This window comes from Kogia breviceps, chromosome 11 (genome assembly GCF_026419965.1).
Source record: "Kogia breviceps isolate mKogBre1 chromosome 11, mKogBre1 haplotype 1, whole genome shotgun sequence".
In the NCBI taxonomy this organism is placed as follows: Eukaryota; Metazoa; Chordata; class Mammalia; order Artiodactyla; family Physeteridae; genus Kogia; species Kogia breviceps.
In genome coordinates this window covers 97173449-97200053 of record NC_081320.1, presented here as the reverse complement: position 1 = coordinate 97200053, position 26605 = coordinate 97173449, and the positions used below count along the sequence as shown (strand labels likewise).

Here is a 26605-nt window from a genome sequence, read left to right as displayed (position 1 = left end):
TTAGTTCCTAGACGTGCAGCCTTGGGAATCGGCGGGGCGTGTGGATGGAGGACAGGCGCCGAGACTCTGGGTGTAAAGCAGGAGGGGCACCGGGGGATCCAGGTAACACGTTGGCCTTATTTGCATTTTCGCCTGCTTCTTTCAGAAACCTCCCTCTGCTGTGTTTAAAGGGTGGCTTTGTGTGTGGCAGGCAGCTTTGGGGCCTCAGCAAGCCTGCTGGTTCCTTTTTCCTCTGGTCTCCCTTCCTTGTTCTGGGTTTCCCTCCTCCCTACTTTCCCCTCCATCACAGGGCAGGGCGCCAGGTCTTTGGGCTGGGAAGCAGGAACCAAGAAGTGGAAGATCAACACATGGCAGGCCAGTCATCGTCTTATCTAATCTGCCTCTTGAAAAGCCCAGGAGTAGATCGTGTAACCGGCAGGCGAGGCAGGCGAATGCCAACGGTGGCAAATCCGCCACCTACCTTCATGCATTACCCACGCCCTAGGCCCTCGGGAAGATTCTGAAGCCCCAGGCTGGTTACACAGGTAGTCTGGGCAGGTGTGCTCCTCTGCCTGGATGAGCTTAGTGGAGAGGGGCTTAAAGGAAGCACAGGGAGTCCGGTGTAAGGGGGATGATTTTCCCGAACGTTAGGGAAGGCGGCTGCAGAAGCCCACTGAGCTCCCTGGCGCCCCTCCGACCTCTGGAAGCCAGGCTGTTAGCAAACGGGGTGGGGGGCACAGTTCGGGAAGCTTGCGCCTTAGCTTGTGGGAGCTCTTCTAGCCTTTCTTTAGTTCAAGGCCAAATAAATGACCTTGGGCAAGTCACTTAAACTCTGAATCAGTTTCTTCTACTTTATTTATTTATTTATTATTATTATTTTTGCGGTACGCGGGCCTGTCACTGCTGTGGCCTCTCCCGTTGCGGAACACAGGCTCCGGACGCGCAGGCTCAGCGGCCAAGGCCCACGGGCTCACGGGCTCATGGGCCCAGCCGCTCTGCGGCATGTGGGATCCTCCCGGACCGGGGCACGAACCCGTGTCCCCTGCATCGGCAGGCGGACTCTCAACCACTGCGCCACCAGGGAAGCCCTCTTCTACTTTAAATTAGGGGAACTGATGATTTCACAGGGTGTTGTAAATGTTGCCCAAGATAACGTATGTTAAAGTGCTTTGTGGAATTTAAATTGATGTATGATACTTGGGACTGCAGATGCCTTTTTAGACTCCCATCTCCTGATGTCTTTGGAACTAAAAGGTGTTTCTCTCAAATGCTGATGCCCTTATCTGAGTAACACTCTGGCTGTTCATTCCCTGGACACACCTGTAGAGCTTCAGGCATTGTCCAACCCTACCCTACGGTCACCTTCACAGTGCGGCCCTTTGTGAGCAGTGGGTGGGCAGAGCTTGGTGTGGCCCCTGCAGGTTCTGAGAGCGGCAAGCCCGCCTGGAGGCCTTGCTTTGCGAGTGGGGTTCCTGATGCCTGGGGGTCTGTGCGGGGCGGGGACATACTGATACCAGGTGCCCACCACCCCCTTGCACTTCAGACCTGGGATTCCACACTCCTCTCACTAAATGTTAAGGCTGATATGGCCCAGGGCACCCTCTGCTACCACTAGTCATGTGGCCCTGCCTTTGTCGTGATACCCATTCAGAGAGTCAGAAACGCACCAGGAAAAGTTTTGGAGAATTTAAAGTGATGGAAATAAACGGATGCATGTTGAAGTGAAAGGCTGGCAAGAGCTACAAAAGTGTTTTTTTTCTGAGTTATTTCCGCTTGCTATCATAACCGTTATCAGACCTTAAAATATTTATCCTACTGATTGGGACAGTACTGGGGTGATGGTGTTTCTGAGCAGCTACCTTACTTGGTCATAAGTGTGGTATAGCTTTAGACCCTCTGAAAACCGGAAGACACTGACAACAGCTGCTGATTGTTGAGTGCCTACAATATGCCAGATCCTGTATATGTTGGTGGCCTTATCCTAGGAGGCAGATATTATTATTCCCAATTTATAGATGAAGAAACTGAGTCAGGGAGGTGAAGTCATTTCCTGAGACTGTGCTGCTAGTAAGTGGAACCTGGCTGAGAACCACATCTGTCCAGTTCCAAAGCCAGTGATTTCTAACATCTGCCCTGTTCTCCAATAGGACAGCACTGAGCTCTCCTCGTCTGCGTGTGGGTCTTGGAAAGAAAGCGGCCATCTCCAGCCTTCTCTCCCCTGTTTATGTTACCAAAGTGGAGTTCACGTGGCTTGATCCTCGTTTCCTGGGGAAATCAGCCTGGCCTGTGATTACGTTGTCCTCTGGGACTGGGACAGATGTGGAAGGCTGGCCTCGCTCTCAGCTGAAGGTCGCCTTCCCAGCCCGTTCTGCATCACCAGGCCTGCGGTGCCGGATCTGGTGCAGCGCCCGCACCGCCTCCCGCCCACTTCCTGCCAGGGGGTGTGTGAGCACCTTCTGGGATAAGGTCCATTCTGTTTGTGATTAGTCTCCTGAGATCGCCCGTTTCCTGCTTGCATCCGAGCTCTCTTGTCGGCCCAGGGAGCAGAGCACTATGGGAGGCTCGGGGGACCCAGGCCCCCCCCCCCCCCCCCGCTCCTTGTCTCCCCGGGAACAGGGCACCAGGGCCAGGGAGACTGGGGGTGCCTTTCTTTGCTTCTGGTGGGTTGTAGCTGTTTGGCCAAAATTTGCCTTTCCCTTTTCAGCTCCGCCAGATCTCCCAGTAGCTTTCCCCCCCAATAAAAATCAGGACGTGAAGCATTTTTATAAAGCTGGCATTCACATCATCTGTTTCCTACTACGTTTCTCTACATTAGTGATCTAGCTGTGCTGGGAAAGAGCCCCAAATGCCTAACCTAGGAGAATAACCACACAAGCTATAGTGCACTCCTACGACTCAAGTCTAGACAGTTGTTAGTATCACTGATGCCCACTGGGTCACACTACGTGAAAACGTGGAGTGCAGAAAGAACGCAGCCTGTGTACAAATATCCATGTTAACAAAGGAGACCTCTCCAGGGAGAGGGTCCGTGGGGTGCCTGTGCGTACTTGGTTCTTCAACTTTACTTACCTCAGGGCTCTCCTTTGTTAACATGCATATTTGTACACAGGCTGCGTTCTTTCTGCACTCCACGTTTTCACGTAGTGTGACCCAGTGGGCATCAGTGATACTAACAACTGTCTAGACTTGAGTCGTAGGAGTGCACTATAGTTTGTGTGGTTTTTCTCCTAGGTTAGGCATTTGGGGCTCTTTCCCATTTTTTTCTCAGCAACATCTACATCCTTAAACATAAACAAAATCCACATCCCTAAACATAATCTAATTTTGTCTATTTTTTAAAAATTACTTAATTAATTAATTTATGGCCGCGTTGGGTCTCCGTCGCTGCGCGCAGGCTTTCTCCAGTTGTGGCGAGCGGGGCCTACCCTTCGTTGAGGTGCGCGGGCTTCTCACTGCAGTGGCTTCTCCTGTTGCGGAGCATGGGCTCTAGGTGCGTGGGCTTCAGTAGTTGTGACACACGGGCTCAGTTGCTCTGCGGCATGTGGGATCTTCCCGGACCAGGCGTGGAACCCTTGTCCCCTGCGTTGGCAGGCAGATTCTTAACCACTGAGCCACTAGGGAAGTCCCATAATTTTGTCTATTTTTTAAAAAAAACTTCATGGTATTATAGTGCGTGTTTACTTTTGCAACTTGCATCTTTAATATTTTTGTGAAGTTTCATTTGTGTTCTGGGTGGGTAAAGATTGTTCATCTCCATTGCTAGGTAGCATTCTGCGACGTGAATACACAACAGTTCATCTATTTTCCCATTGACAGGCATTTGGGTTTGTCTAGTTTTCAGCTACTTGGAAGCGTGTCATGAACATCCTTGTAGGTATCTTCCAGTGCAAACGTTCAGTGCTATGAGTAACTTCAATGTTGTTAGGTAATCCCAAAGTGTGTCCGTGTTTGTCCTTACGCACACGATTCGCACAGCTGTGATCTCGCTTGGCTATTTATTTGATCTTAATTCTTCATGACGCCTGCTGTTCTCCGGGCCTCTGCTTTATTCCCAGGAGGAGGTGGATCCATTATTGCCCTCACTTTAAACCGAGCCTACAGGCCACATTGCATTTCTGTGCTTCCCAAAAGTGGTCTGGAAATATTTGACGCTGTCATTAACGTTCTCAGCTGCTTCAAAGGTCAAGTCAAATGTGCGCTGAGGCAAAGCCACCATCTAAATGTCTGTATGACTCTTTCTTGGCAAAGCTGTCCTTGGGGCACAGGTCTGGGCATTGTTTCGTTGTTTAGTTTTCTGTCCTTCAGATATGTCATTTCTTCTCCAGTTGGCCTTTCATGAAAGGAACGAGGGGAGAGGAGATGGGACAGGCATGGGTCATGGCCCAAATGGGGAGGCCTGTGGTCTGCTGTCCTCTTGTCCCCTCCAGGGCAGAATCTCTGGGTTCCAAGACTAAGCCAGGCCCTTCCCACCCTTGCGGGCTCAAATTGTGACCTTAGGGTGCTAGGGACCAAGCCGTCCCTGTGGTGTCGCCTCTAGTTCAGGGCAGGAGCAGCAGCGCCGGCTGACGGTGCAGGAGAAACGTTTGTGTGGATCCTCAGGTCAGGGGCCAGCAGACCTTGTCTGCAAAGGGCCAGATAGTAAATATTTTAGGCTTTGTGGCCCTAAAATATTTAGGATTTTCAGGCCTAGAGGCAAAATTGAGGCAAAATTATGTACATCTTTATATAATAAGAGAGAAAAGAGATTTCCACAAAATTTTTAAATGAAAATTAAAATATAATAATAATGATAGTAATGGAATATAATTTCTTTGGTAATGCAGGTCTACTAAGAAGAGTGGAATTTTTAAAAAATATCTTTATTGGAGTATAATTGCTTTACAATATTGTGTTAGTTTCTGCTGTAAAACAAAGTGAATCAGCCATGTGCATACGTATATCCCCATATCCCCTCCCTCCCCTCTAGGTGATCGCAAAGCACTGAGCTGACCTCCCTGTGCTACGCGGCTGCTTCCCACTAGCTCTCTATTTTACATTTGGTAGTGTATAGATGTCAATGTTACTCTCTTATTTCGTCCCAGCTTACCCTTCCCCCTCCCTGTGTCCTCTAGTCCATTCTCTACGTCTGCATCTTTATTCCTGTCCTGCCCCTAGGTTCTTCAGAACCATTTTTTTCTTTTTTTAGATTCCATATATATGTGTTAGCATACAGTATTTGTTTTTCTCTTTCTGACTTACTTCACTCTGTGTGACAGACTCTAGGTCCATAGAAGAGTGGAATTCTTTCTGGGGGGATAACATTCCTCTCTTTTTTCATTATTTATTTGTTTATTTGAAGTATAGTTGATGTACGAACCTTTTCTCTGAATTGGTTGTTCAGAGTTAGTATTCTCCATCACCCCATCATTACATGGATTGGAAATATTCATCTGTACAGATCCTTAGTGCATGGCTGCATGAAAACGGGCCGAGGGACAGAAGTGGCTTGTGGACCCTGGATGTTCAAGGTTCATCTCAGACAGACTGCCGTTTTGGCCCCATGGGCCAGCATCAGGACATAGGTGCCTCCATGACAGGTGGAGGTCCCCGTAGGGCCCTGGGAACAAAGACTAAGGCAGCCCTCCAAAGGGAGACAGGCGTGTCGCACGGAGGGAAGAGGAAACGGACCCCCTAGGTGCTACCAGTGCTCTACGGGGTAGCCCTGGGGGATGGCACACAGAGGGGTGCAGGTACAGAGGAGAAGCATAGAGTGGGGTGTGCTTAGAAACAGTACATGGGACGTGGCTGGAGCTCTTGGGCAGCCAGACTGAGGAGCTGGCTAGTGAATTTTATTACATTTTAATTTTACTCTAACTTTTACTCTCCATATTCCTCTGTGGCCCGTGGCTGCCATCCTGGACAGCATGGGTCTGAAAAGGAAAAGTGTGAGAGCATTCTCCCACGCCGCACAGGATCCCAGACCAGCCGCGGACTCGGAGGAGAGCTGCTTCCATGGATGAATTAAGAGCCGTGGCTATTCATGTAACAGTTTAGGGGGTCAGAAGAGATGCTTTTAAAGTGGTTGAAGGCAGTCGTTTGTTTTCCTCTGAAATATCTGTGACACATCCGTACCGGCTTGTTTATGCGATGAATTTACTCTCTGAAATCTGCTGTGTAAACTAAAGGTCAGCTGTGGTCTAGGTCCTGAGAATTAATGAGGTTTTTGGCCAGACTTAGGCTTTTACGCAGTTCCTACTTAGGGCCCTATTGTCTATTAGATTTTTGCTTGTTTATAGTTTTTCCACACAAATTCTGGTTGTAGTTGCAGCTTTTTTTCCCCTTGTCCTAAGCTTTCTGTTTATAGTTGCAGCTTTTTTTCCTTCTCCTAAGTTTAGGTAGATTTTGGAGAGGGCAGGGTGTGGGTGAGTGAATGATCTGGTTGGAAGTCTCAGCCTGATTGGTAGAAACTTTAAGATTCCTTGAGAATCTCGAGTTTTATTATTTTTGCTCTAAAATTCCCATGCTGTTTTTATATATAATTGACAGACTTTTTCCAGTGTTCAGTCTTAATCATTTTAACTTCTGACCAAGTTCAACCTTAATTATCTGTAAATATGTACTGTAATGAGGGGTGTGTCTTGAGTGGCGAGGTAATTGCTTTTCCCTCTTGTAATTTTAATTAAAAATCACCTCTACCGCCCACCTCACCTGTACTTCTAAGCTCCTTATGATAGACTCGAAAAGCAACAGTTACTGTTCATCTCCTCTTTCCTGAGTTCAGGAAACCGTGCCTGCCTTTAACGACGAGGGTACAGTTTCCATCTGGTGGCATTTTTACAAGGCTTCCTGCGGTGAACGTTCAGGGAGGGGTGTGCCCCGCAGCGCAGCCGGGAGGGAATTCGTCAGAGTTCAGCTGTGTGATCAAGGGCATCTCCTCTGCCTTCGGCTTTCCACACTGAGGCATCTGACTACCCCCAGTTCCCACTTCTCTCAGCACACCTGAGCCAGACCCCCCGCGACAGGAGATTACCCTCACCTGTGGGAGGGCCGGCGGCTGGAGTACTAAAACCGGGCTGAGAGTGGCCCAGCCGATCTCGAAGGCCGCTCCCTGGCTTTTCCAGCACGTCTGCTGCCCCGCGTCGAGCTTCCGTCTGTGGGTCCTGGCCGGGCCCTCACCTTTGGGTAGCCTTTCCCTGAATCCACTTCCTGCCTGCCCCGTTGTTCTCACTGGGGCCTGCGTGACCTTCACCTCCCCACTGCTAAGAGTAAGAAGCTTTCGGTGGCTGCCCCTTGTTTCTGGGCTCAGCAGGGACAACCGTTATGTGGATTGGGGTCCTGCCGTGCTGGTCTCATGGTCATTTTCTGAGCTGTGTTCTGAGTCCTGTTCTCTGCCAGGTTCTCTGCTGGGAGCTGAGGATTCAGTGGCGAACAGGTGTGTGCCTTCAGAGGAGAACATTAGGAAGTGTGTCTGTGTGATTACGCGGGGGACGGGCCCCGGCAGGCTGGCACACCCCCAGGGCTCACTGGTTCACAGGGAGAAGCGAGGGTTGGTGGAAGCGGAGGTGGTCCAGGTTAGCTCGCTTCACCGCAGAAGGCGGGTGTCCGGCAGGCAGTGAGGGCAGAGGCGGCTCGGGAGCTTCAGGTGGAGGAGGCACGTGACAGGGTGGTGGCTTTCAGGGACCACCTGCTCCATCTTCACTCCCACCGCACTGAGCACCGGTCCCACGGAGGCATCCCCAGGGGGGCCTCCCCGTGGCGCTCCCGTGGCTGCTCTCTGAAGCTGTGACCTGAGCTCAAACATGCTTTAATGAATACATTCTCTGTATTTTAGGCTTTGGACGTGGACCGGATGGTTCTTTACAAAATGAAGAAATCCGTGAAAGCAATAAACATCTCTGGGCTGGGTAAGTATGCATCCTTTCCTGGGGGTTTCTTTGTGGAGAATTTAGTGTTTGCAGTCCTGATATCGTAGTGTTAATCAGCCGTTAATGGATCATCACCCAGACTCCTCTTCCTGGGCATACAAGTTAGAGAGGTGAGTCGGGATGTGTAACTTTTAGAAGCATGGGTGCTTCCGGTTCTCTGAAGTGCAGCTGAGTCTCGCCTGATGGCCCTGCACGGACCAGCTAGCTTTGTCAGGCTGGCTAAGAACGGTGGACTCACTTCTGTCTCTGTTATTTGGCTTGTGCGGTTAATTATGCCAGATGCCCTTTCCATTTCTCTCTTATCCAATTCTTGCCTTTCTTGTCTGGGAGGAAAATTAGTAAGTATAAAAACACGATCAACTACTCAAAGTAATATTTGATCTAGACTTATATAAACAGGTTAAAAACAAAAGACACTGCAACTTCTGACCCAAAGATGACGGGCTGCACGTGTGTGGCCGGTCTGCTCCCTGCACAAAACGTTACTAATGATAGAAAATAGTTTTTAGAAGTCATTAAGTGACTATAAAGTTTCACTCAGAAATAAGGCAGTGGCAGCCTTAGGGCACTAGCGGTGGTGAGGAATCTTGGAGAGGTTGGAGCAGGGCTTGCAGATGGAAGGCTGCCTGGTGGGAGACACAGCACTGCTGAGGGTGGCGGGTACACCAGGCGCTGCCTGTGGATGGTGGCCTGGGAAGAGGAGGGGCCCAGGTGCTTGATCGCTGTACATTGTCCCCTTCACCCTCGTGGGGTCTCCCTTCAGCGGAAGTAGCAGTTGGAGCAGAACGCCTCAGGTGGCTGTGACGTCTGCAGGGATGTGAGTGAGACCTTCTGGAGGGGCGTGTCCCGCCCAACGCCCCCGCCCCCCACTAAAATGCAGCTCACCCTGAGCAAGGCTGGTTTGAGTTGCACGAGTCCACCTACACGTGGATAGTTTTCAGTAGCAAATACTAACGTGGTCCATGGCTGGTTGAACCTGCGGATGTGGAGGAACCGCGGATGTAGAGGGCTGACTATGAATTATACCCTGATTAATCCCTGCCTTGTTCAAGAGTCACCTGTAGTGTGAGCACAACTCCAGTAGCTGCTTTGCCTCCCCTCCAGGGAGGGCTGTGCAAAGCAAGATAATGAAGGGTCTAGTAGGAGATTTCAGCTACAAAGATGATATTACAATCAAGAACTGCCAAGTATATTTATGAACAGATTTGGCAAAAGATGTGCAAGAACCCGACATTGAAAACATACAAAACTACTGCTGACAGAAACTAAAGAAGACCTGAATGAACGGAGAGGTATATGGTATATGTGGGTTGGAAGACAATATTGATAAGAGGTCATTTCTCCCCAGATTGATGTCAAGATTCACCACAATCCTAATCAAAATGTCAGCAGGGGCACTGACAAGCTGATTCTAAAATTTAACAAATGCTGCTGGAACAGCTGGATATCTATGTGAGAACAAATGAGTCACGACCCTCTCTCATCCCTTACACAAAAATTAATTTGAAATGGATCACAGATTTAAACGTAAAAGCTAAACCTGTGAAACTTCTTGAAGAACAATTAGGAGAATATCTTTGCAACCTGGAGTAGGCAAAGGTTTCTTGGGTAGGACAAAGAAAACAATAAACATAGAAGAAAAAAATGGATAGACCTCATCAAAATGAAAATCTCACTCACTCAGAGATAGTATCAAGAATAGCCTAACATTTGAAGAACCCCCAAATCAAGAAACTGAAGAACTCATACTTGAGGAAACAGATTTGATAAGGTAATCAGAGCAAGACTGAAAACTAAAATTTGCTAAATGGCAGGCTACACACATAGAAAGAAGGAATTAGTGAGGCCCCATGTTGCCTGAACTCAAGGAGTTAAATGGGTGGACAGTGTAAAATAAAAATTAAGAGCCAGTGAGAACCGATTTAGAGGGGTCAGTATTAGCACCCACCTAAAAGGAGTTCCAGAAGAGGGACAAGAGAGTGGAAAGGGGGGAATTGTTTTTTTTTCAATGGTAGCTGAAAAAATCCCTGGAACTAAAGAAAGATTTCAGATCTCAGATTTAGAGAGTCCACTGAATTCTAAGCAAAACAAATTTTATATATGTGTGTGTGTGTGTGTGTGTACCATGTCCATGTGTATGTATATTTATGTATGGGTGGGTATGTGTGCATATCTCAAGACATGTCCTACTGTCTTGACATCAGGTATAAAGAGAAAATTAAAGATTTACCCCAGATGGGGAGAAAAGCACATCTGTAGGAAAAAATATTTGGAGAAAATATGCTAAAAAATGATTGTTTCAGAGTTTTGACTGTATAGATATTTTCCTCCCTTTATTTTGCATATTTTATGTATGGCAATTACATTGATGTTAATATGACTAGTCAGGTATTCATTTGTTTATGACAGGTACCAAATGAATGTGAAATAAGTTTGGGAAGACAAAGAAGAGAAGGGACTTAATTTGTTCTTGACTGAGCTAGTTCCCGACTAAGTGTGAAAGCCTTCTGGACCTGGAGTCTGTGGTGCTGGCTGTCATACCCTGGAAGAAGTTACTTAGCGTAACTAAAGCAGCGTAACTTAGCGTAACTAAAGTAACTTCTAAGTAACTTCTAAGAAGTTACTTAGAAGTTACTTTTTTTAAAAAAATTGATTAAAAAATGTCATACTTGTGCAATGGAATACTGTATAGAATGAAAATGAATTAACTATAAGTATATGCAGCCACACAGATGAATGTCACAGATAAAATACTGAGCAAAAGGATACACACTGTGTGTTTGAATAGATATGGATATAGAAATACATATAGATTTCAAAAATCTCCAAAACTATTCCTTTTTTTCCCACACACACACACTGTATTTTATTTTTACAAGAGATAAATAAACTGACACCAAGCATTGTAAATAGATGACCACAACAAAAGCAACAACGACTGCAATTACCAAACACGAAACACGCTCACACTACGTCATAATATTGACATTCAGTCCAGTCATCCTCCACCGTAACAGCTCTTTTACTTTGCAGTGAAAATTGATTTGTATATTTTTTGCCTCTGGGTCCTTGTGGGATTTTTTAAATTATTATTATTCAAAGAGAAAGTCACAAAAATTATAATCATCCTCATCCGTTCACTCAGTCCCATGTAATTAATTTTTTTTCATCTTGATCTTTTGTTAGCACTTTTATGAATTCATCAGTTTTCTATTAGAGTTCTGAAAATGCTTATTCATGCAGTTCAGCAGTGCAGTCAGTTACCAGAAACCTGTACTTGTCAGAGTCCTTTCCATGAATTCCTTGAAGATGAAACCCTTTTATAGGAACATTTTTGCAAAAGCATCAGAGTACACCCAGAACTGTCTGTAAATGACAAAAAAGACTTAAAAATGACCACGGTTAAAGATTTGATAAAAGTTCATAATAATGCAATTGACAAGGAAATTTAGTTATTTCGGAGATATACATTTTAAAGTAATAACTAGAATTATGACTTACAACATTATACCAGAACATACAAGATTTTTAGAAATTTCATGTAATGTCTGAAACATTTATATTAACGTATTTCCTACTTAGCGTCTCTTAGCCCTGGTTTCCTTGTCTGAAAAACAGTCATTTAGGTTAGAATGGGGATCAGTGCTTCTCAGCCAGGGTGATTTGTCCCAGTTTGGTTATTAACAGCTGAAGAGTGTGTATGTGTGTGTATGTATGTGTGTGTGTGCGCGCGCTAGAGGCCAGGGATGCTGCTGGAGGTCTTGTGATGAACAGGACAGCCCCCAACAAAGAATTATCTGGCCCCAAATGTCAGTAATGCCAAGGTTGAGAAACCCCCATCTAGTTGTTCTTCAAAGTCCTCTACAGTTTTTTTAAAATTTTTATTTTATTGAAGTATAGTTGATTTACAATGTTGTGTTAAATTCTGCTGTACAGCAAAGTGATTCAGTTATATATATATATATATATATATATATATACATTCTTTTTCATATTCTTTTCCATTATGGTTTATCACAGGATATTGAATATAGTTCCCTGTGCTCTACAGTAGGACCTTGTGGTTTATCCTCTACAGTTTTTTAAAAACAAGTGACAAAACGAAAACAAAAACCACCACCATGCTTAGCTCGCCAGTACATAGATATTAACTGATTACCTGACAACCACTGATTTTATGAAAGAAGGAAATAGAGTCAGTTTTCAGTGGCTAACACCTAACTGGAAGTAAATGTGTAGGGAAATTTTTATTAATTTTTTTTCTATTTAAAAGTAAATATCAAAGACAAGAGTATAAAACTCCCTCCGCTTAATACAGCACTGAGATTTGCTGAAACGGGTGTTGCAGTATCCGAAAAGGCGGTCACGCCCGGGAGAAGCTCTTTTTCTGGATAAAGCGGGAGGTGGACAAGAAGAGTAATGATTGTTTCCTGTCTTTGAACACGTCCTGCGTACCTTGGGCTCTCTGTGCCTTATGCTCATCTTTACAGCAAATCGTTGTAAAGACTTGTTCTCGGTTTACACAGGGGAACCTGAGGGCAGAGGGTTCCCAGTGTTCTCTGGATGCTTCTGGAGCTCAGCTTCCGGCCGGGTAGGACTGAGGTCGGCGGCCGCCCTGCTGCGAGGCCCCCACTGTGCTGGCGCTGACGGGCTGTCCTCAAGACGTCAAGAAACCAAGAGATGGATGCTCAGTTTTGTTGACAAACAGCAGATTTCCAAAAGGATCTTAAGAGATTTTTACTTAATTGTGTTCACTTGGCCTTTTTGAGTTTATAATATAATGCTTGTATAAAAGGGATATTTCATATTCTGAACAGGTTCAAAAGTGATCTTAAAACCCTATTCTGAGAAGTGGTTCTGAGCAGAAATAGGATGAAGTCACGTGTAAACGCTGTGGCTGTGTGGCTGCCGCCAGCCTTGAGGAAAGACTTGAGTGGCCCCTGAGAAATAGGATGAAGTCGCATGCAAGCGCTGTGGCTGTGTGGCCGCCGCCAGCCTTGAGGAAGGACTTGAGTGGCCCCTGAGAAATAGGATGAAGTCACGTGCAAGCGCTGGCTGTGTGGCCGCCGCCAGCCTTGAGGAAGGACTTGAGTGGCCCCTGAGGCTGCCCGGGCACCCGGAAGGGGGAGTTTTCAGCAAACCAACATTAGAAGGGGAAGGTGTAAACACTTTGGTGTCAGGAAGCTGGCCTTTGCGAATTTAACACCACTCGTGGCTAATCTGCATTTCTGACCTATATTGCTGAGCGTGTGCCATAAACCTCATTTCTTTACCTGCCCCAGAGTCAGTTTCTAAAACACATCTCAGTGGTGTTGCTTCTCAGCTCACCACTCTGCCGTGTTTCTTGTCCACATTGAGGCTCATGACGTTCCAGAGCCTGGGGGAGATGGGGAAGGCCTCTGTGGCCTCCGGAATTTTAGGGAAATTGGACTAAAGCTCGGGTAACAGGTTTTTCTTCCTGCAGGACTAGCCAAAGACTTTAATATGCTAAAGCGAATTGTGAGGGCAAATTGGTCTTAACCTTTTCCAAATGACTTTGCCTGTGAAACTACTACCGCATCCCTTAACCGCTCCCACCACAAGCCTCGGGTTAGTAAACACGGCAGAAGACCAGATTTGGTCCTAGCTCCTCGCATCACCTGGACCCCGGCTACCTGTGCGGAGTCCCTCCCAGCTCTCTGCGCCCTTCTTTGATACGACTTGCCTTTTGCCCCAGCGTGCCACGTTTCGCGTCCTTTTCCCTCTGCACATGCTTTTCTGTCTGCTTGAAATGGCATTTTGCTGCTTGATCGGAGGAAACTGAGGCTTCGGGAAGTTGAGACATTTGCTCTGGAATTTTAACATGGCATTTTGGACACCAGCCTGTGTCCTTTCTGAGGAACCGCACACAGCAGGCTGACCGTCAGCCTGACCTTGCGGGGGCCCTCTTTTACCCATCTTTATATCATGCCAAGTTTGAGTTCTTATAAGGCTGTGAATCTGAATTTTTTTTTTTAAGCCAGAATCCTGATCCTGAAGTCTTTATTTCAGAGCAAGTGTTGTCTCCTTCACAACAGTCACCTGAGGAAACCCTGTGCCTTCTACTGCGAGTCGCTGACATCGTTTTACAGCATTCTGGATCTCTTCTCTAGAACTGCTTTTAGTAGCACATTCTTTTGAGTATATTTAGTGGGGGAATTTAAGGATAGATTAACCTTTTTTAGAACTAGATGTTGGAAATGAGCCAGGCGTACTCGGTAAGGGATTGAGCTGCTGGCGACCACGTCGGTTAGGAGCGCTGTAACCGCCATCCTTCCGGCTCTGACTGCCGTCAGTTCCAGGAGTCCCCGTGGTGGCTCCATCGTTAGAGTGTTCAACATCCTTAGGCGACGGCTTGCGTAGGAAGAACGCTCGTTTTACGCATGATTAAGAGAACAGGGAAGATAACTTAGTATTTGTGCCTCGCTCTGCCGTGTGCTTCTTCCTGTGTCTCAAGTTCCTGAATTTATGTGCCAGCAGGACTTTTCTGCCGAGCGTCCTGATTGGTCATGGGCTGGCCCCGGCTGACCTCTAAGTGGTTCCCAGCTCTCCGCGGTCTCTCTCTGCTCCAGGCTGACCGGTGGCTCCCTGCTGCACGAGCGTGTCACAGCCGTACGTGTGTCTCTCACACAGTCTCCCATCTGGCCCTGCCCCTGGTCTGTACGCGCGCACTCCCGTCCCAGGCGCCTGTTGAAGGCCTGCCCGGCTATCTCCATCAAGCTGAGACTTGACGCGGTATCAGCCTCCTTTAACTCTCGGTATTATGAGTTTTCTGTGACTGCTGTAACAGATTACCACAAACGGAGTGCCTTCAGATGACACCGATTCACCTACAGCTCTGGAGGTCAGAAGTCCAAACTGGCCTCACTGGGCTGAAGTCAAGGTGTTGGCTGGCTTCCTTCCTGGAAGCACGGAGGTTTCCCTGCCCCCTCCAGCTTCTAGAGGCCCCTGAGTTCCTCGGATAGGGGCCTCCTTCCATCTTCAAAGCCGGCAGTGGCTGGTGGAGTCTTTCTCACGCTCCGTCACTCTGACGCGGTCTTAGTCTGCTCCGGCTGCCATAACAATACCACAGCCTGGAGGGCTTAAACCACGACATCTGTCTCAGTGTTGGAGGCTGCAAGTCCGAGATCAGGGTGCCGGCACGCTCTTGTTCTGGTGAAGGCCGTCTCCCTGGCCTTCTCACTGTGTCCCCATGTGGTGGAGAACGAGAGAGACAGAGACAGAGAGCATAGGCATGCTAGAGTGAGCGAGCTCTGGACACTAATCCTGTCTCGAGGGCCCTACCCTCTTCAGCACATCTAAACTTTATTATCTCCCAAAGGCCCACCCCCAGATACCATCATACTGGGGGTTAAGGCTTCAACGTATGAATTTGGTTGGGGGGTGGAGGGGAGTGACACAGTTCAGCCCCTAGTAGACACCGACTCTTCTGCTTCCCTCCTCCACATCTAAGGACCTGTGAGTACATTGGACCCACCCGATGATCCAGGATAATCTTCCATCTCCACTTGAGCTGATTAACAGCTTGAATTCCATCTGCAACCTCAGATGGCATAATATCCCTGCCTCCAGGGATTAGGAGTGGACATCTTTGTCGGGGAGGGGACAGTATTCTGCTGAACACAGTTCCCCTCTGAATTGTGAGTTTTGAGGTTGAATCAGTTTTGATTTTTCTTTCAGCCGAAACTGAAAGAGTATCTAATATGCAGACTCTGTTCTCTCTTTAAATCTTGCTCTTTATAAATAGTTTTATGTCTGTTGATCTTTGCCCCCCAGTTAGATGACAAGCCCTGAGGTCCGTGACCCGTTCTGAAAGGCGGTGTGGTTTAGGATAAAGAGCACATGGGTGTTAAGATCCAGGAGCCCCGGAGTCAAAGCTGGTGGTACCGCTCAGGAAGTCTGTGACACTGGGAAAGTTGTTTATCTTTCTGAGCCTCAGTTTCCTCATATGTAAAAGGAGAATATTAATATTTCATAGGCTTGTTAGTGACGAGTAACTGAGATAACATGAAAAAGCGACAGATGTGATTCTGGATACATGAACAGCGTGACAGCTGCAAATGTACCTCCTGTGTGGCCCTGCAGTGGTCAGCACAGAGGCCGGCAGACACACAGTACGCGTCAGTAACATTCATTTGTATGTTATTACGTCTCTGCTGTAAGTTCTTATACTCTCCTCTTAGTGTAGGAGAGATCGACTTAAAATTTTAGGGGTAAACAGGATTTATACAGATTTGTGTGTGTAGAAGGGGCGGGGGAGTGGTTGAAATGCCTTGGAGCAGCCAGCTGTGTTATTTACAGCCTGTGAGCTAAGCATGGCTTTTAGCATCTTAGCACATATATACCCAATAACCTCAGTGTTGCCTCTTGGCGCCTACAGAAGCCTTTAATATCTCTCTCTTGCTTTTAGGAAAAGTTTGCCATCCCCTGTTTTAGAGTTGCGGTTCTGAAACTTGAGAGAGCCCCAGAGTCCCTTGGAGATCTTGTTAAAACACGATTGCTGGTCTCTACCCTCAGAGTTTCCAGCTCAGTAGGTCCAGGATGGAGCCTGAGTATTTGCTAGTTGAATAAGTTCCCAGGTGATGCTGAAGCTGCTGGTCTTGAAAATACCACCTTGGACACCCCTGCCCCTCCCCGCCCCGACTTTAAACATTGGACTGAGCCAGAAGGTTATCAGTATGTTCCCAATATATGCAAAACAGTACTTTTCTTACACAATAGCAAGTATACTATGTTTGCTCCCAGTATTCAAAAGGATAACAACACAGCTAGATGTATGTTCTAGAACGTCTTGTGTACAGCTTTGCAAAAGCAGTTATGATGATGATTTGTTGAGAAATTGTTTCTACAGTAATTTTTCCCACTTACAATAGACTGCTATCTGACCTCTTTTTTTAAAAAAAAAAAAAAACCCAGTTCATATTTATTCTAATACTGTTCTTAGTCTAAACTTTCCCAATCTCTGTCTCAGCTCATAGGTGTTTCCCGCCCCCCCCCCCGGAATTTGATGCTAACATTTTTCAGCTATTTGACATATCAGTGGGTGGAAAAATTCATCTTTATCAAGAAGGAAGCAAGAAAAGACTTCAATTTTCACTTCTCTAGAATTACTGTGTCTTAAAGACTTGGTGGAGCTATTCTTACCTAGAGTGGAATATCCCTTCTCTACCCTTTTTTAGAGAAATTGGCACATCCTAGAAATGAAAAATACAAAGAAAGAAATGCGAATTTTCCCTCAAACCCTTACCATCTTCTACCTACAAAAGAAAATGAGAATTTTTGTGTGTTTTTCTCCCTGTTGTTTGCAATGCTAATTAGAATATGGCTATTAAATTAACACAGAATTGTTTCTATTACCATATCATAATTAGGATAGAGCAGTTCAGAAGAAATATATGTAATTGTTTGGGAAGTGAAATTTCATTGTGTGTTAAGAAGGTACTATATCTGCCATGATTTCCCACCTGTTACATAAGAAAATAACTAAATTATAACCCTCAGTGTTTGTCAAGCATAAAGTGAAACTGGCATTCTGCTACTTTGCTGTGGCCCTGAAAGCTGGTGCACGGAGTTTTCAGACAGCAGTTTGGCCGTGCGCGTCAAGAAAAGTAAAATCTGCATTGGCGATGCTCACTGTGTTGTTCCATCGCTTATCACGGTGAAAAACAGATAGCCTCCTGTAACTAAATTAGAATACGGCTACTTGATGGAATTAGGGTTATGTAGCAACGTGAAGAAAAATGCTTATGAAGTCTTCAGACAATAAAACCGAGGATACAAAGGATGTGTGTACCGTGTCTGTGATTAAAAAAAAGAATAGATTGTAACAAATGATGATTAAAGCAAAGAAAGTACATCTGTCTTGATGTACTTTCATAATTTTTTTTTTTTTTTCTTTTTTTTTTTTTTGCGGTATGCGGGCCTCTCACTGTTCTGGCCTCTCCCGTTGCGGAGCACAGGCTCCGGACGCGCAGGCGCAGCGGCCATGGCTCACGGGCCCAGTTGCTCCGCGGCATGTGGGATCTTCCCGGACCGGGGCACGAACCCGCGTCTCCTGCATCAGCAGGCAGATTCTCAACCACTGTGCCACCAGGGAAGCCCTTTCATAAATTTAAGAGTGGAAACATAACCATAATAAAAATCTGACACTCATATAAAGTGTTGATTGGAGGCCAAGCACTGTGCTAATAAATAAATACATAAGTTTAATCCTCACACCAGCTCTGTGAGTTAGGTACTATCAGTAACTCCATTTACAGATGAGGTCAGTGAGGCACAGAGGAGTAATTGACCCACGGCTGTCCAGCTGGCAGTTAGAGGAGCTGAGATTCAGAACCAGATGTGCTTCCCAGGCTCTGCTTGTGACCACGGCACCACACTGCCTGGGTGTGAGCGAGGGTGCACAGGGGAGAAACGCCGAGCAGTAACGCCACAGCGGCGTCTTAGATGTCATATGGCTGATGAAAAACCTCCAGGTGGTTTTGCTTGGTCACAGGTTCAGTGGGAGCCAGCACATGACAGGCGAGCCAAAGGTGAGCACAGGTGACCTTAGGGAAGTATGTAGTGCTGCTAAAAAAGGTAGTTAGTTGTCCCACTATTGTGTTGTAAGAGCAATATTTTAGGAGGAAGCTCATGTTAGAGCTGGAAACCTTGTGGGAGGAGGGGTGTTGGAAGAACCTAGGATGTCTTTGCTTGGGGAGGGTGGGAGAAGGCGCCTCTGAAGGCTTTCCTCTGGCATGAGGAAGTGAGACATGTTATCTGTTCCTCTCTCCTGGGTAGTTTCACGAGAGTAGGTTTTGACTCAAATCTGAGGGGGAAGTTAGCTGGGGGAGCAGCCCCAGCGGTGAGCTGCATGCGGGAAGGGTTCCAGCAGAGGGCTGGTTGGTGGCCGTCTGTCTCTAGGGAAGCTGCAGGAGGAGGTGGGGACGTGGACTCGGAGACCTTGAGATGCTTTCCAGTGGTGAGGCTCTGAGATTCTCGTTGTCTCTTCTCTGATGGCAAAGGATAATGATTGGAACTTAGAAGGCTGATTTGTGGAATCCGGGCAGCTGAGATCAGCATGTTACTCTTGGAGGGATAGCTCGTCCGAAGGAACGCTGAGATTTGTGCCTTCGTGTCCCGAGTATTAACTTGCATTATACGTGGTTCGTGCGTAATCGTGTATGATCATACTTAATTACATGTGATTAACATGGTCATCATATTTTTTGGTAGGGGATTTATGCTCATCTAGGCTAGGGCTTTTTACCTGGTGTGTTGGGTCTATGGACAGGCCTAAAGGGTCCTTGTATCCCAAAAATTGTACAAGCAATTATGTAAGGATACCTTTTCCTGCAAAGATAATCCACAGCGTTCTTCTCATTTTTATTGTTGTCTGTGATGATGAGAAGTTTAAAGAACCACTGATGTAGCCAAAGCCCCATGGTTTGTGGATGGGCCACCATCACAGAGTTGGCTGTGTGCCTTACTTACTGCAAAACACTGACTACATTATGTAGCAAATATGTTTGAATGTGTTTCCTCATCTGTAAAATCCTGCGGAGTTGTGGTGACGATGAAGGAGACTCTGTAAATGGGTGAAGTCTCCCCTCCGTGAATGGCTGTTGTTACATGGGCTTTGAGACCACTGATTTTCCAGGGGCTACTTGTCCCTGAGGCCATAGGAGTCACTTCTCTCCTGGTCTGCTGTGTTCCCCGTGGAGGTGGGTTGGGGGCGTCTGCTGTGAGTGATGGGAATTGTATCCCTCAGGTACAGTGAGGTAAAAACAGAGGGGAGGGCTTCCCTGGTGGCGCAGTGCTTGAGAGTCCGCCTGCCGATGCAGGGGACGCGGGTTCGTGCCCCGGTCCGGGAAGATCCCACGTGCCGCAGAGCGGCTGGGCCCGTGAGCCACGGCCGCTGGGCCTGCGCGTCCAGAGCCTGTGCTCCGCAACGGGAGGGGCCACGGCAGTGAGAGGCCTGCGTAACGCAAATTTAAAAAAAAAAAAAAAAACGGGAAAAGGCTGAGCGCAACGTGCACACCCTGTAACGTAGCTCATCAGATGGCTTTGCCAACAAAGGGCGCCCGTGTGATTGACGTGAAGTTTCTAATCGCTGGCGGTCCACATCCAGCAGATGTTGACTCACCTCCCTGTTGCGCCTGCCCGGCCTCTGGGGACTCTCGGCTCCCGGGGGGACCCTGCCAGTTCATTAGCAGGAGCCCCTGTCTCCTCCGACTTAAAGAGTTCCTAGGATAAGGCGAGTTGGGTGAGGCAAGCAACTGGAAGCCCAGTTTTAATCTCATCCTCTCTTGGATTCTGAAGGAAAATTCCTGTAAGCTTGTCCTCTGAGAAGCCTTTCCTGTCAGCAGGCCCCAGAAAATGTCCTCTTTTCCACCTCCTGTAATGTATACCACGTGGATTGTTATTGCATGTTTATCTTTGTCTTGCTAATTTGTCTTTGTCTTGCAAAATTGTGTGTTGGCTGGTACCAAGCCTGGTTCATCTTTGTCCCCTCCAATTTCACTTTTCTTAAATGCACGTCTTATCCTGTCAGTTTGCAACCTTTTGGGGGCACCTGGGATGAACTCCTTCCCCTGGCCCCCTCCTGCCCCTCCAGCCACGTCATCTGTGGACTCTCCCCGTGCTCTGGCCGTACCAGGCACCCCGAATTCCTCCAGGGTCATCCTGTTACACCCTGTCTTTGTGCCAAATTGATGGTGTGTGTGTGTGTCTCTCTCATTGGAAGCTGTTCCTTGGATGCAGGGGCTCCGTGTCCTGAATCTGCGTTCGTTAGTGCTTGCGGCGCAGTAGGCTCTCACCACGACTGGATTCTGTCCTGGGATCCAGGGAAGTTCCCGACTGATGGGGGATTCAGGAAATACAGGATGAATCAATAACGTTGACCGTTGCTAGGTTTCTGTCATCTGGGCCTGCAGCCCAGCTAGCGAGGGGCAGAAAGAACCTGCGTAAACCGTGCACCATCCAGCAGCTCAGTCTGGACTCCTCACCGCTCCCGCCCCCCAGGTGTGCTACTGCAGGAGTTTTATCGAGAAGTAGCTGGGGTTGTGTTCAGCTATTCACACAGACGCCAAGTGTCATTTTGTTGTCCTTCATATAGGGCAAGATCAAAGGCTAGCAGGTGATCACAGACAACAGTTTACACATTTTAATAGTCAGCCCACACCTTGCCCTTCTTAACTCCATCGCTGGCTGCCTGTGCTAGACATCACCCGTCCAGGTACATCCTGTGTTAACAATCGTGAGGTCTCCGTAAGGTCAGGGGACGCCCCAGGAAAGTCTTGATGGAAATGAGTTTTGCATGAAGTTTTGAAAGTCGCAGGGGGACTTCCCTGGTGGCGCAGGGGTTAAGAATCCGCCTGCCAATGCAGGGGACACGGGTTCGAGCCCTGGTCTGGGAAGAGATCCCACAGGCCGCGGAGCAACTAAGCCTGTGCGCTGCAACCACTGAGCCTGAGATCTAGAGCCTGCGAGCCACAACTGCTGAAGCCCGCATGCCTAGAACCCGTGCTCCGCAACAAGAGAAGCCACCGCAACGAGAAGCCCGCGCACCGCGACAAAGAGTAGCCCCCGCTCGCCACAACTAGAGAAAGCCCGCACACAGCAATGAAGACCCAGCATAGCCAAAAGTAAATAATGTATTTTAAAAAAAAGAAAGTAGGGGGAGCGCAGAGTGTTGGAGAGAGTGGTGGAATGGCGATGGTAAAGCCCCAGGGGCAAGGCCATCTTTCCATGTGCCCGGCTTGAGCGGGGCCCTGAGGGCTTGTGAAATCAGACGGGCGTTCCCATCAGACCCTTGGTGGTGGGTGCTCGTGTCTTACCAGAGACGATGCAGGTGCCCAGGTTAGGTTGCAAAGGCTGTCTCTTATCATGTCACCTTGTGCAGGAGAAACTGGTGGAGAAAGAGATTCGGATATCCTCAGTAGGCATGGAGAACCAAGGTAACTGAGCCGTTGGGGCTGACATTTCAGGTTTCTCTATTTTGTTTATTCCTTGTGTTGTTGTTTTCTGGTTATAAAGATAATATGAGCTTAGTTTAGAACATTTAAAAAATTCAGAAAAGCGTTAGAATGAAGTCACAGCCTGGCTAGATGCCACCCTCTGTGAGATGGGAGGGGCTGAGCTGCATTCTTTTTCTGAGGTCCCCCAGGCTGTGACCCTGGCCATTCGGAGCTTCCGCCTGGCCTAGGTATCTCCGCCACCACAGTCTGTCCCCTCCTCTGTGAAATGCCCCTCAAGGAGGAGGGTACATCAGTGCACGGAAAGCACCTGGCCTGCACCAGCCGCCGGCTGCCGAGCGCGCCTGCTCCTTTATCACCACCTTAGCATTTTCATGTCCTTTCCTTTCGGCCTTTCTCTACATTTTACCTTTTACAAAATTGAGATGAAATATATAGTTCTGTGTCCTGCCTTTTTTTCACTTGGCATTCTATCCTGACCATATTCTTCCTACATCATGATTTTAAAAGCTTATTACATCATATTCCATTTTGAAGAGACACTGTTATTTAACCACTTCCATTTTGTTGGAGCTTAATACGTTTTCAGTTTATCAGTTGTTCTGTACATACATCTCTGATCACTTGATTATTTCTTTAGGATAGATTTCTAGAAGTGGGAGGGGATGGCAAAAAATGTTTTTAAAACTTTTAATGCAGATTACCAAATTGTGAATGGAAAGATTTTTATCTGGGATGAGTCTAGAAATAAAGTTCTAAAAATGGTTTTCACCCATGAGGTGTTCACAGGGTAGAGATCCTGTTAAGAAGTGGGGATTATCTTTGACTCCAGGAAATTGCTTTCCCAGGAGCTGTTTGCGGAGAGTTGGATCTGAAACCAGGTGATGTGTGGGGCTGACAGCTTGAGGGGAAGTGGCCTGGCCTCCTTGACATTAAGTCACGCAGATTATCCTGACATTACAGTTGTGGCTCACATTTGAATATTAATCCTCATCTAGGGAGGGTCTTTATAAAGCTCTACCGCAGAGAACATATGTCTCTCCTAAACTGCACCCTTGCCGGAGCCGTCTTTGTGGATGGTTGGCGTGTGCAGTGTCTGTGGATGAGTTTGCCTCAGCCTGACCCCTGCGTGGCCAGGAGCGGGGGGTTGGAGGGTCCTGGTCAAGGCGAGCACCGTCAGGCTGCCCCCACCCCCCTGACATGTACCCCTCTTTGCCTCTGGTTAGGGCACTTGGACTTCGGGCTACCAGTGCGTGTGCCTGGCTGGAGGATTGTAGCACGTTTGTGTTAGCCTAGGCTGTGTGACGAGCGAGTGAAGAAACGCTTCCTCGCCTGGTTTGGGAGGACTTGCGCGGACTGGGAGCCTGGAAAGCTGAGTTCTGGTTCTCGAACTGCTGCAGACTAGCTGTGTGAACTTGAGCAAGTCAGCGCCCTCTCTCAGCTTTGGCGTCCTTGTCTGTAAAGAGGGGCCTCTGGACCAGGGTTCTTTTCAGGATCCTTCGGACTGTAAAGAGTCAGGAGCGGCCCCGGGTGGGTAGGACAGTGAGGCTGGGGCTGCCCTGAGATGGCTTTGCGTCGGGAGCTGGGTGCAGGCGGGGTCTGGAAGACGGAGAAAGCGCTCACAGCCTCTGAACACACAGGACTCCTTGCTGTTCCCCTGGGGTTGATACCTTCCTGTTCCTGCTTGTCTCTGTCTGGAAATTCCCAGCTGACCTCGGAGCCCCAGCTCAAACGTCGCCTTCTTGGCGTCTCTGAATCCTCAGCCTCAGCATGTCGCAGGCCATCGTGCGTGGGTTGGTGCATCTGTCCTGAGACATCGGTCACGCTCGTCTCGCGTGCACCCAGCACACCGAGACCGCCCGCTGCAGGGCTGACAGAGAGGAGCAGACATTCAGGTGGACTTGAAGGTGGTGGAGGCGAGCTGGCTGAGGGACCCTTCTCGTCCTCGGGCAGCGCTGGGCAGGCGGCCGGCTCCCCGCCACGCTGAGGCCCATTGAGTAGGAGTAAGAAGGCTGCCTCTTCCCGATTTGGAGCCAACAATTTTGCTTGAACTATATGCCCCGGGCCGCCTTCTTGGTACCAGTTTTTAAAAATGACATAGTCAAGTAAACTAGAAGGCACACAACGAGACCCGACCCTTGCCTCTAAATGCAATGTGTGCACATGCTCGCTGGCTCCGTAGCAGACTTTTCTGTTAGTCTTTCATTTCATCCCCTTGCACGGATTGGTGGAAGGTCTGGCCTTTGTGCAGTGAGGTGTGGGAAAAAGGAAGGCTGTGGGATTAGAACTGGGGAGAAACGGGCTCTCGTCTGCTGTGGTCTCAGCAACTCAGCTTCTCATTTTCCCAAGTCCCTCCCGCGTCAGAGATTCTTGGGTCTGGTTCATTAATAAGAACCAGAGTGAAAGAGACAGTTGAATAAGGGGGCGGTGGGAGAGGGAGCTCTTTTTAGAAGAACAGTTTTGACAGTTGCGTAAGTAAGAGACGATAGAGCCAGTTTGGGTTCTTTCCAGAAAGTTTATTCCCTAGCCATTTATTTTAGGCTCCTATTTTAAATTTAGTTTTGGCTAAAGGAAAATAAAGACACTCCAGGACTTTCTGCTGGGAACGTCTCCGACTTTGGGTGACATGGAGCAGTAGGCCAGTCGGCTCGTGTGTAGTTACGGGGTGTTTCCTGTCCTGACAGTGGGTACCAGGCAAGCTGTTCCAGGGACACACGGGGCTGTGGTCGTTCTCAGGAAGCTTCCGAGTTCTTTGCAAGAAGAGAAATTGGTCTTAGAAACTCCAACTAGATCAGCGTAAAGAGGTTCCCACTGACCTAAGCCGGGACAGTTTGAGCATCAAAAGATAGTGATCACAGTGGATCAAAATGCTTTAAATGTAAATACGTGAGGTGATGGGGTGACAAGGATGGTCCAGAACACTCACTGATCACACTGAGCTTGCTGGGATCAACACATTATTTTGAAGATTTAAAAGGGAAGTAATTTTTATAAAAAAAGTGACCGATACCAGGTGGTCAGTTGAAAGGCCCAGAAGGAGGGGTGAAAGGAAGTGCATCTGTCCGTCCTGGTGCCAGAGCCGGAAGCCTCGCTGGCTGTTTCTCCTCTGTCCTGGTTTGGTGGACTGCCCGTGGACAGAAGGCAGGTTCCTCTCTCCAAGGTTGTCACAGGCTGGGGGCAGCCTGCGTGAACACAGGATGGATTTGACCCTTCCCCACCTTCTTCCAGCTGTGTGATCTTGGGCCAATCGTTAAACCCCTCGGAACCCCACTTGGCTCAGCAGGTAGTAAGGATGATGCTTCTGACACCTTACAGTCTTATCAAGTGTAATTGAACGAAAGGCCCGTAGGCCACCTCGTGGCCTTTACTGGGGCTGGTCCGTGTCCCCCCGCCCGCCCCCCGGGTGCTCACCTAGAGCAGCTGCGGGGGCCCGGGGTCATTCTGCAGGCGACTTCAGCCTCCGCATTCCTGTTTCTCTCCCCCGGGGGAGTGACATCAGCACCAGATGTCTGCTTGTGGCTGCCACGCCCTTCCAAAACCACACTGGAATTGCCCACGTCTTGACGACCAATTTTGAGATAGTTATAAAATAGCGTGTGGTTTGAAAGGAACTGCCCTTCACTGTTGACCACATGTTCTAGAATTATAAGTCGAGCAAAATAGGTGTAACTGATCTGCCTCTGAATGGAATTCTAAAAATCTAAAACTTGGGTACTTTTGGTTTTGGCAAGGTAAGCTATTTTTAGAAGGAAACACACATCAGTGTGGTAGAGTGGGGGGCAAATGGGCTTCGGGATCAGACAGACTTGGGTTTGCACCACAGCCCTGCCACTTTCTGGCCCTGTTTCCTAGGACAGGTTATTTGATCTCCTTGAGTCCCAGCTTCAGCATTGTGAGAAATAATGCATGTCACATATAAGTTGTTGTGAAGTCTAGGAAAAAACATATGGAAACCATTTGTGCTCAGTATAGATGACGTCTGTGCTGCCGTTAACTATTGTCAGTTCTGGTGGGCATGTATGTGTTGGGTGTGGTTGAACTGCCTATCCTCACCCACATTCTTTGATTCTTACCTTAACCCTGTGAGTATCTCCCAGCGGGGTCTTTGTCACGGGGCTGAGACAGCTCCGGAGAGAGTAAATGCGTATGTTACCAGGTCATCCACGTTTACTGGGAGGCATAGGCTTGAAGCCCAGACCTTCTGAGGGCTCTTCCTGCTCTGCCACCCCTTTGTCACTCTCGTGTGTGTGTGTGTGTGTGTGTGTGTGTGTGTGTGTGTGTCTGTGTTTCTGTCTCAAGTCATTTGCTGAGTATAGTTTCAGAAATACATTTAATGTATCCAGAACTCTCGGGCTCTTTTCTGGGATGTAAAAGATGATAATAATAACAGAAAGGAGGAAAAGGAAAAGGGCCTTTTAAACAGTGACATTAACGTTCTCTTGTGTTTGTTAGATCCACACGGGCATCCCCTAAGGCACCCAGATGCCCCCGGAAGTCGAGGGCAAAGTGCTTGCCTGGTGGGGTCGGTGGACACGTGGTCCATGGATCCTGGGATCCGGCTCAGCCCCAGGGCCGCCTTCCGCAAGCACACGCCCCCTGTGTGCTCCGGCTGTCAGGCCCAGGCACGCGCACTGCCGACAGTGGTTTTGTTGCCCTGAGGAGTTGTTTGGGGCACCGCCAGGGGCTTTTCAGGGTCTGTTCTTTGGCGAAGAAGCTGCAGCGCTAAGGCTTTCTGTGGCCTCCTGGCAG

The 26605-nt window shown here is 48.1% G+C and overlaps 1 protein-coding gene across 4 annotated transcripts in view; it reads left to right on the top strand.

Annotated features, from left to right (window-relative positions):
- Nucleotides 1-26605, top strand: part of ASAP2 (ArfGAP with SH3 domain, ankyrin repeat and PH domain 2) — a 158611-nt gene that overhangs the window by 46036 nt on the left and 85970 nt on the right. For all 4 annotated transcript variants that reach the window (XM_059078370.2, XM_059078369.2, XM_067008171.1 and 1 more), the window contains exon 2: nucleotides 7790-7862. In XM_059078370.2, coding sequence (XP_058934353.1) covers nucleotides 7790-7862 — 73 coding nt within the window. The remainder of the gene's footprint in view (nucleotides 1-7789; nucleotides 7863-26605) is intronic.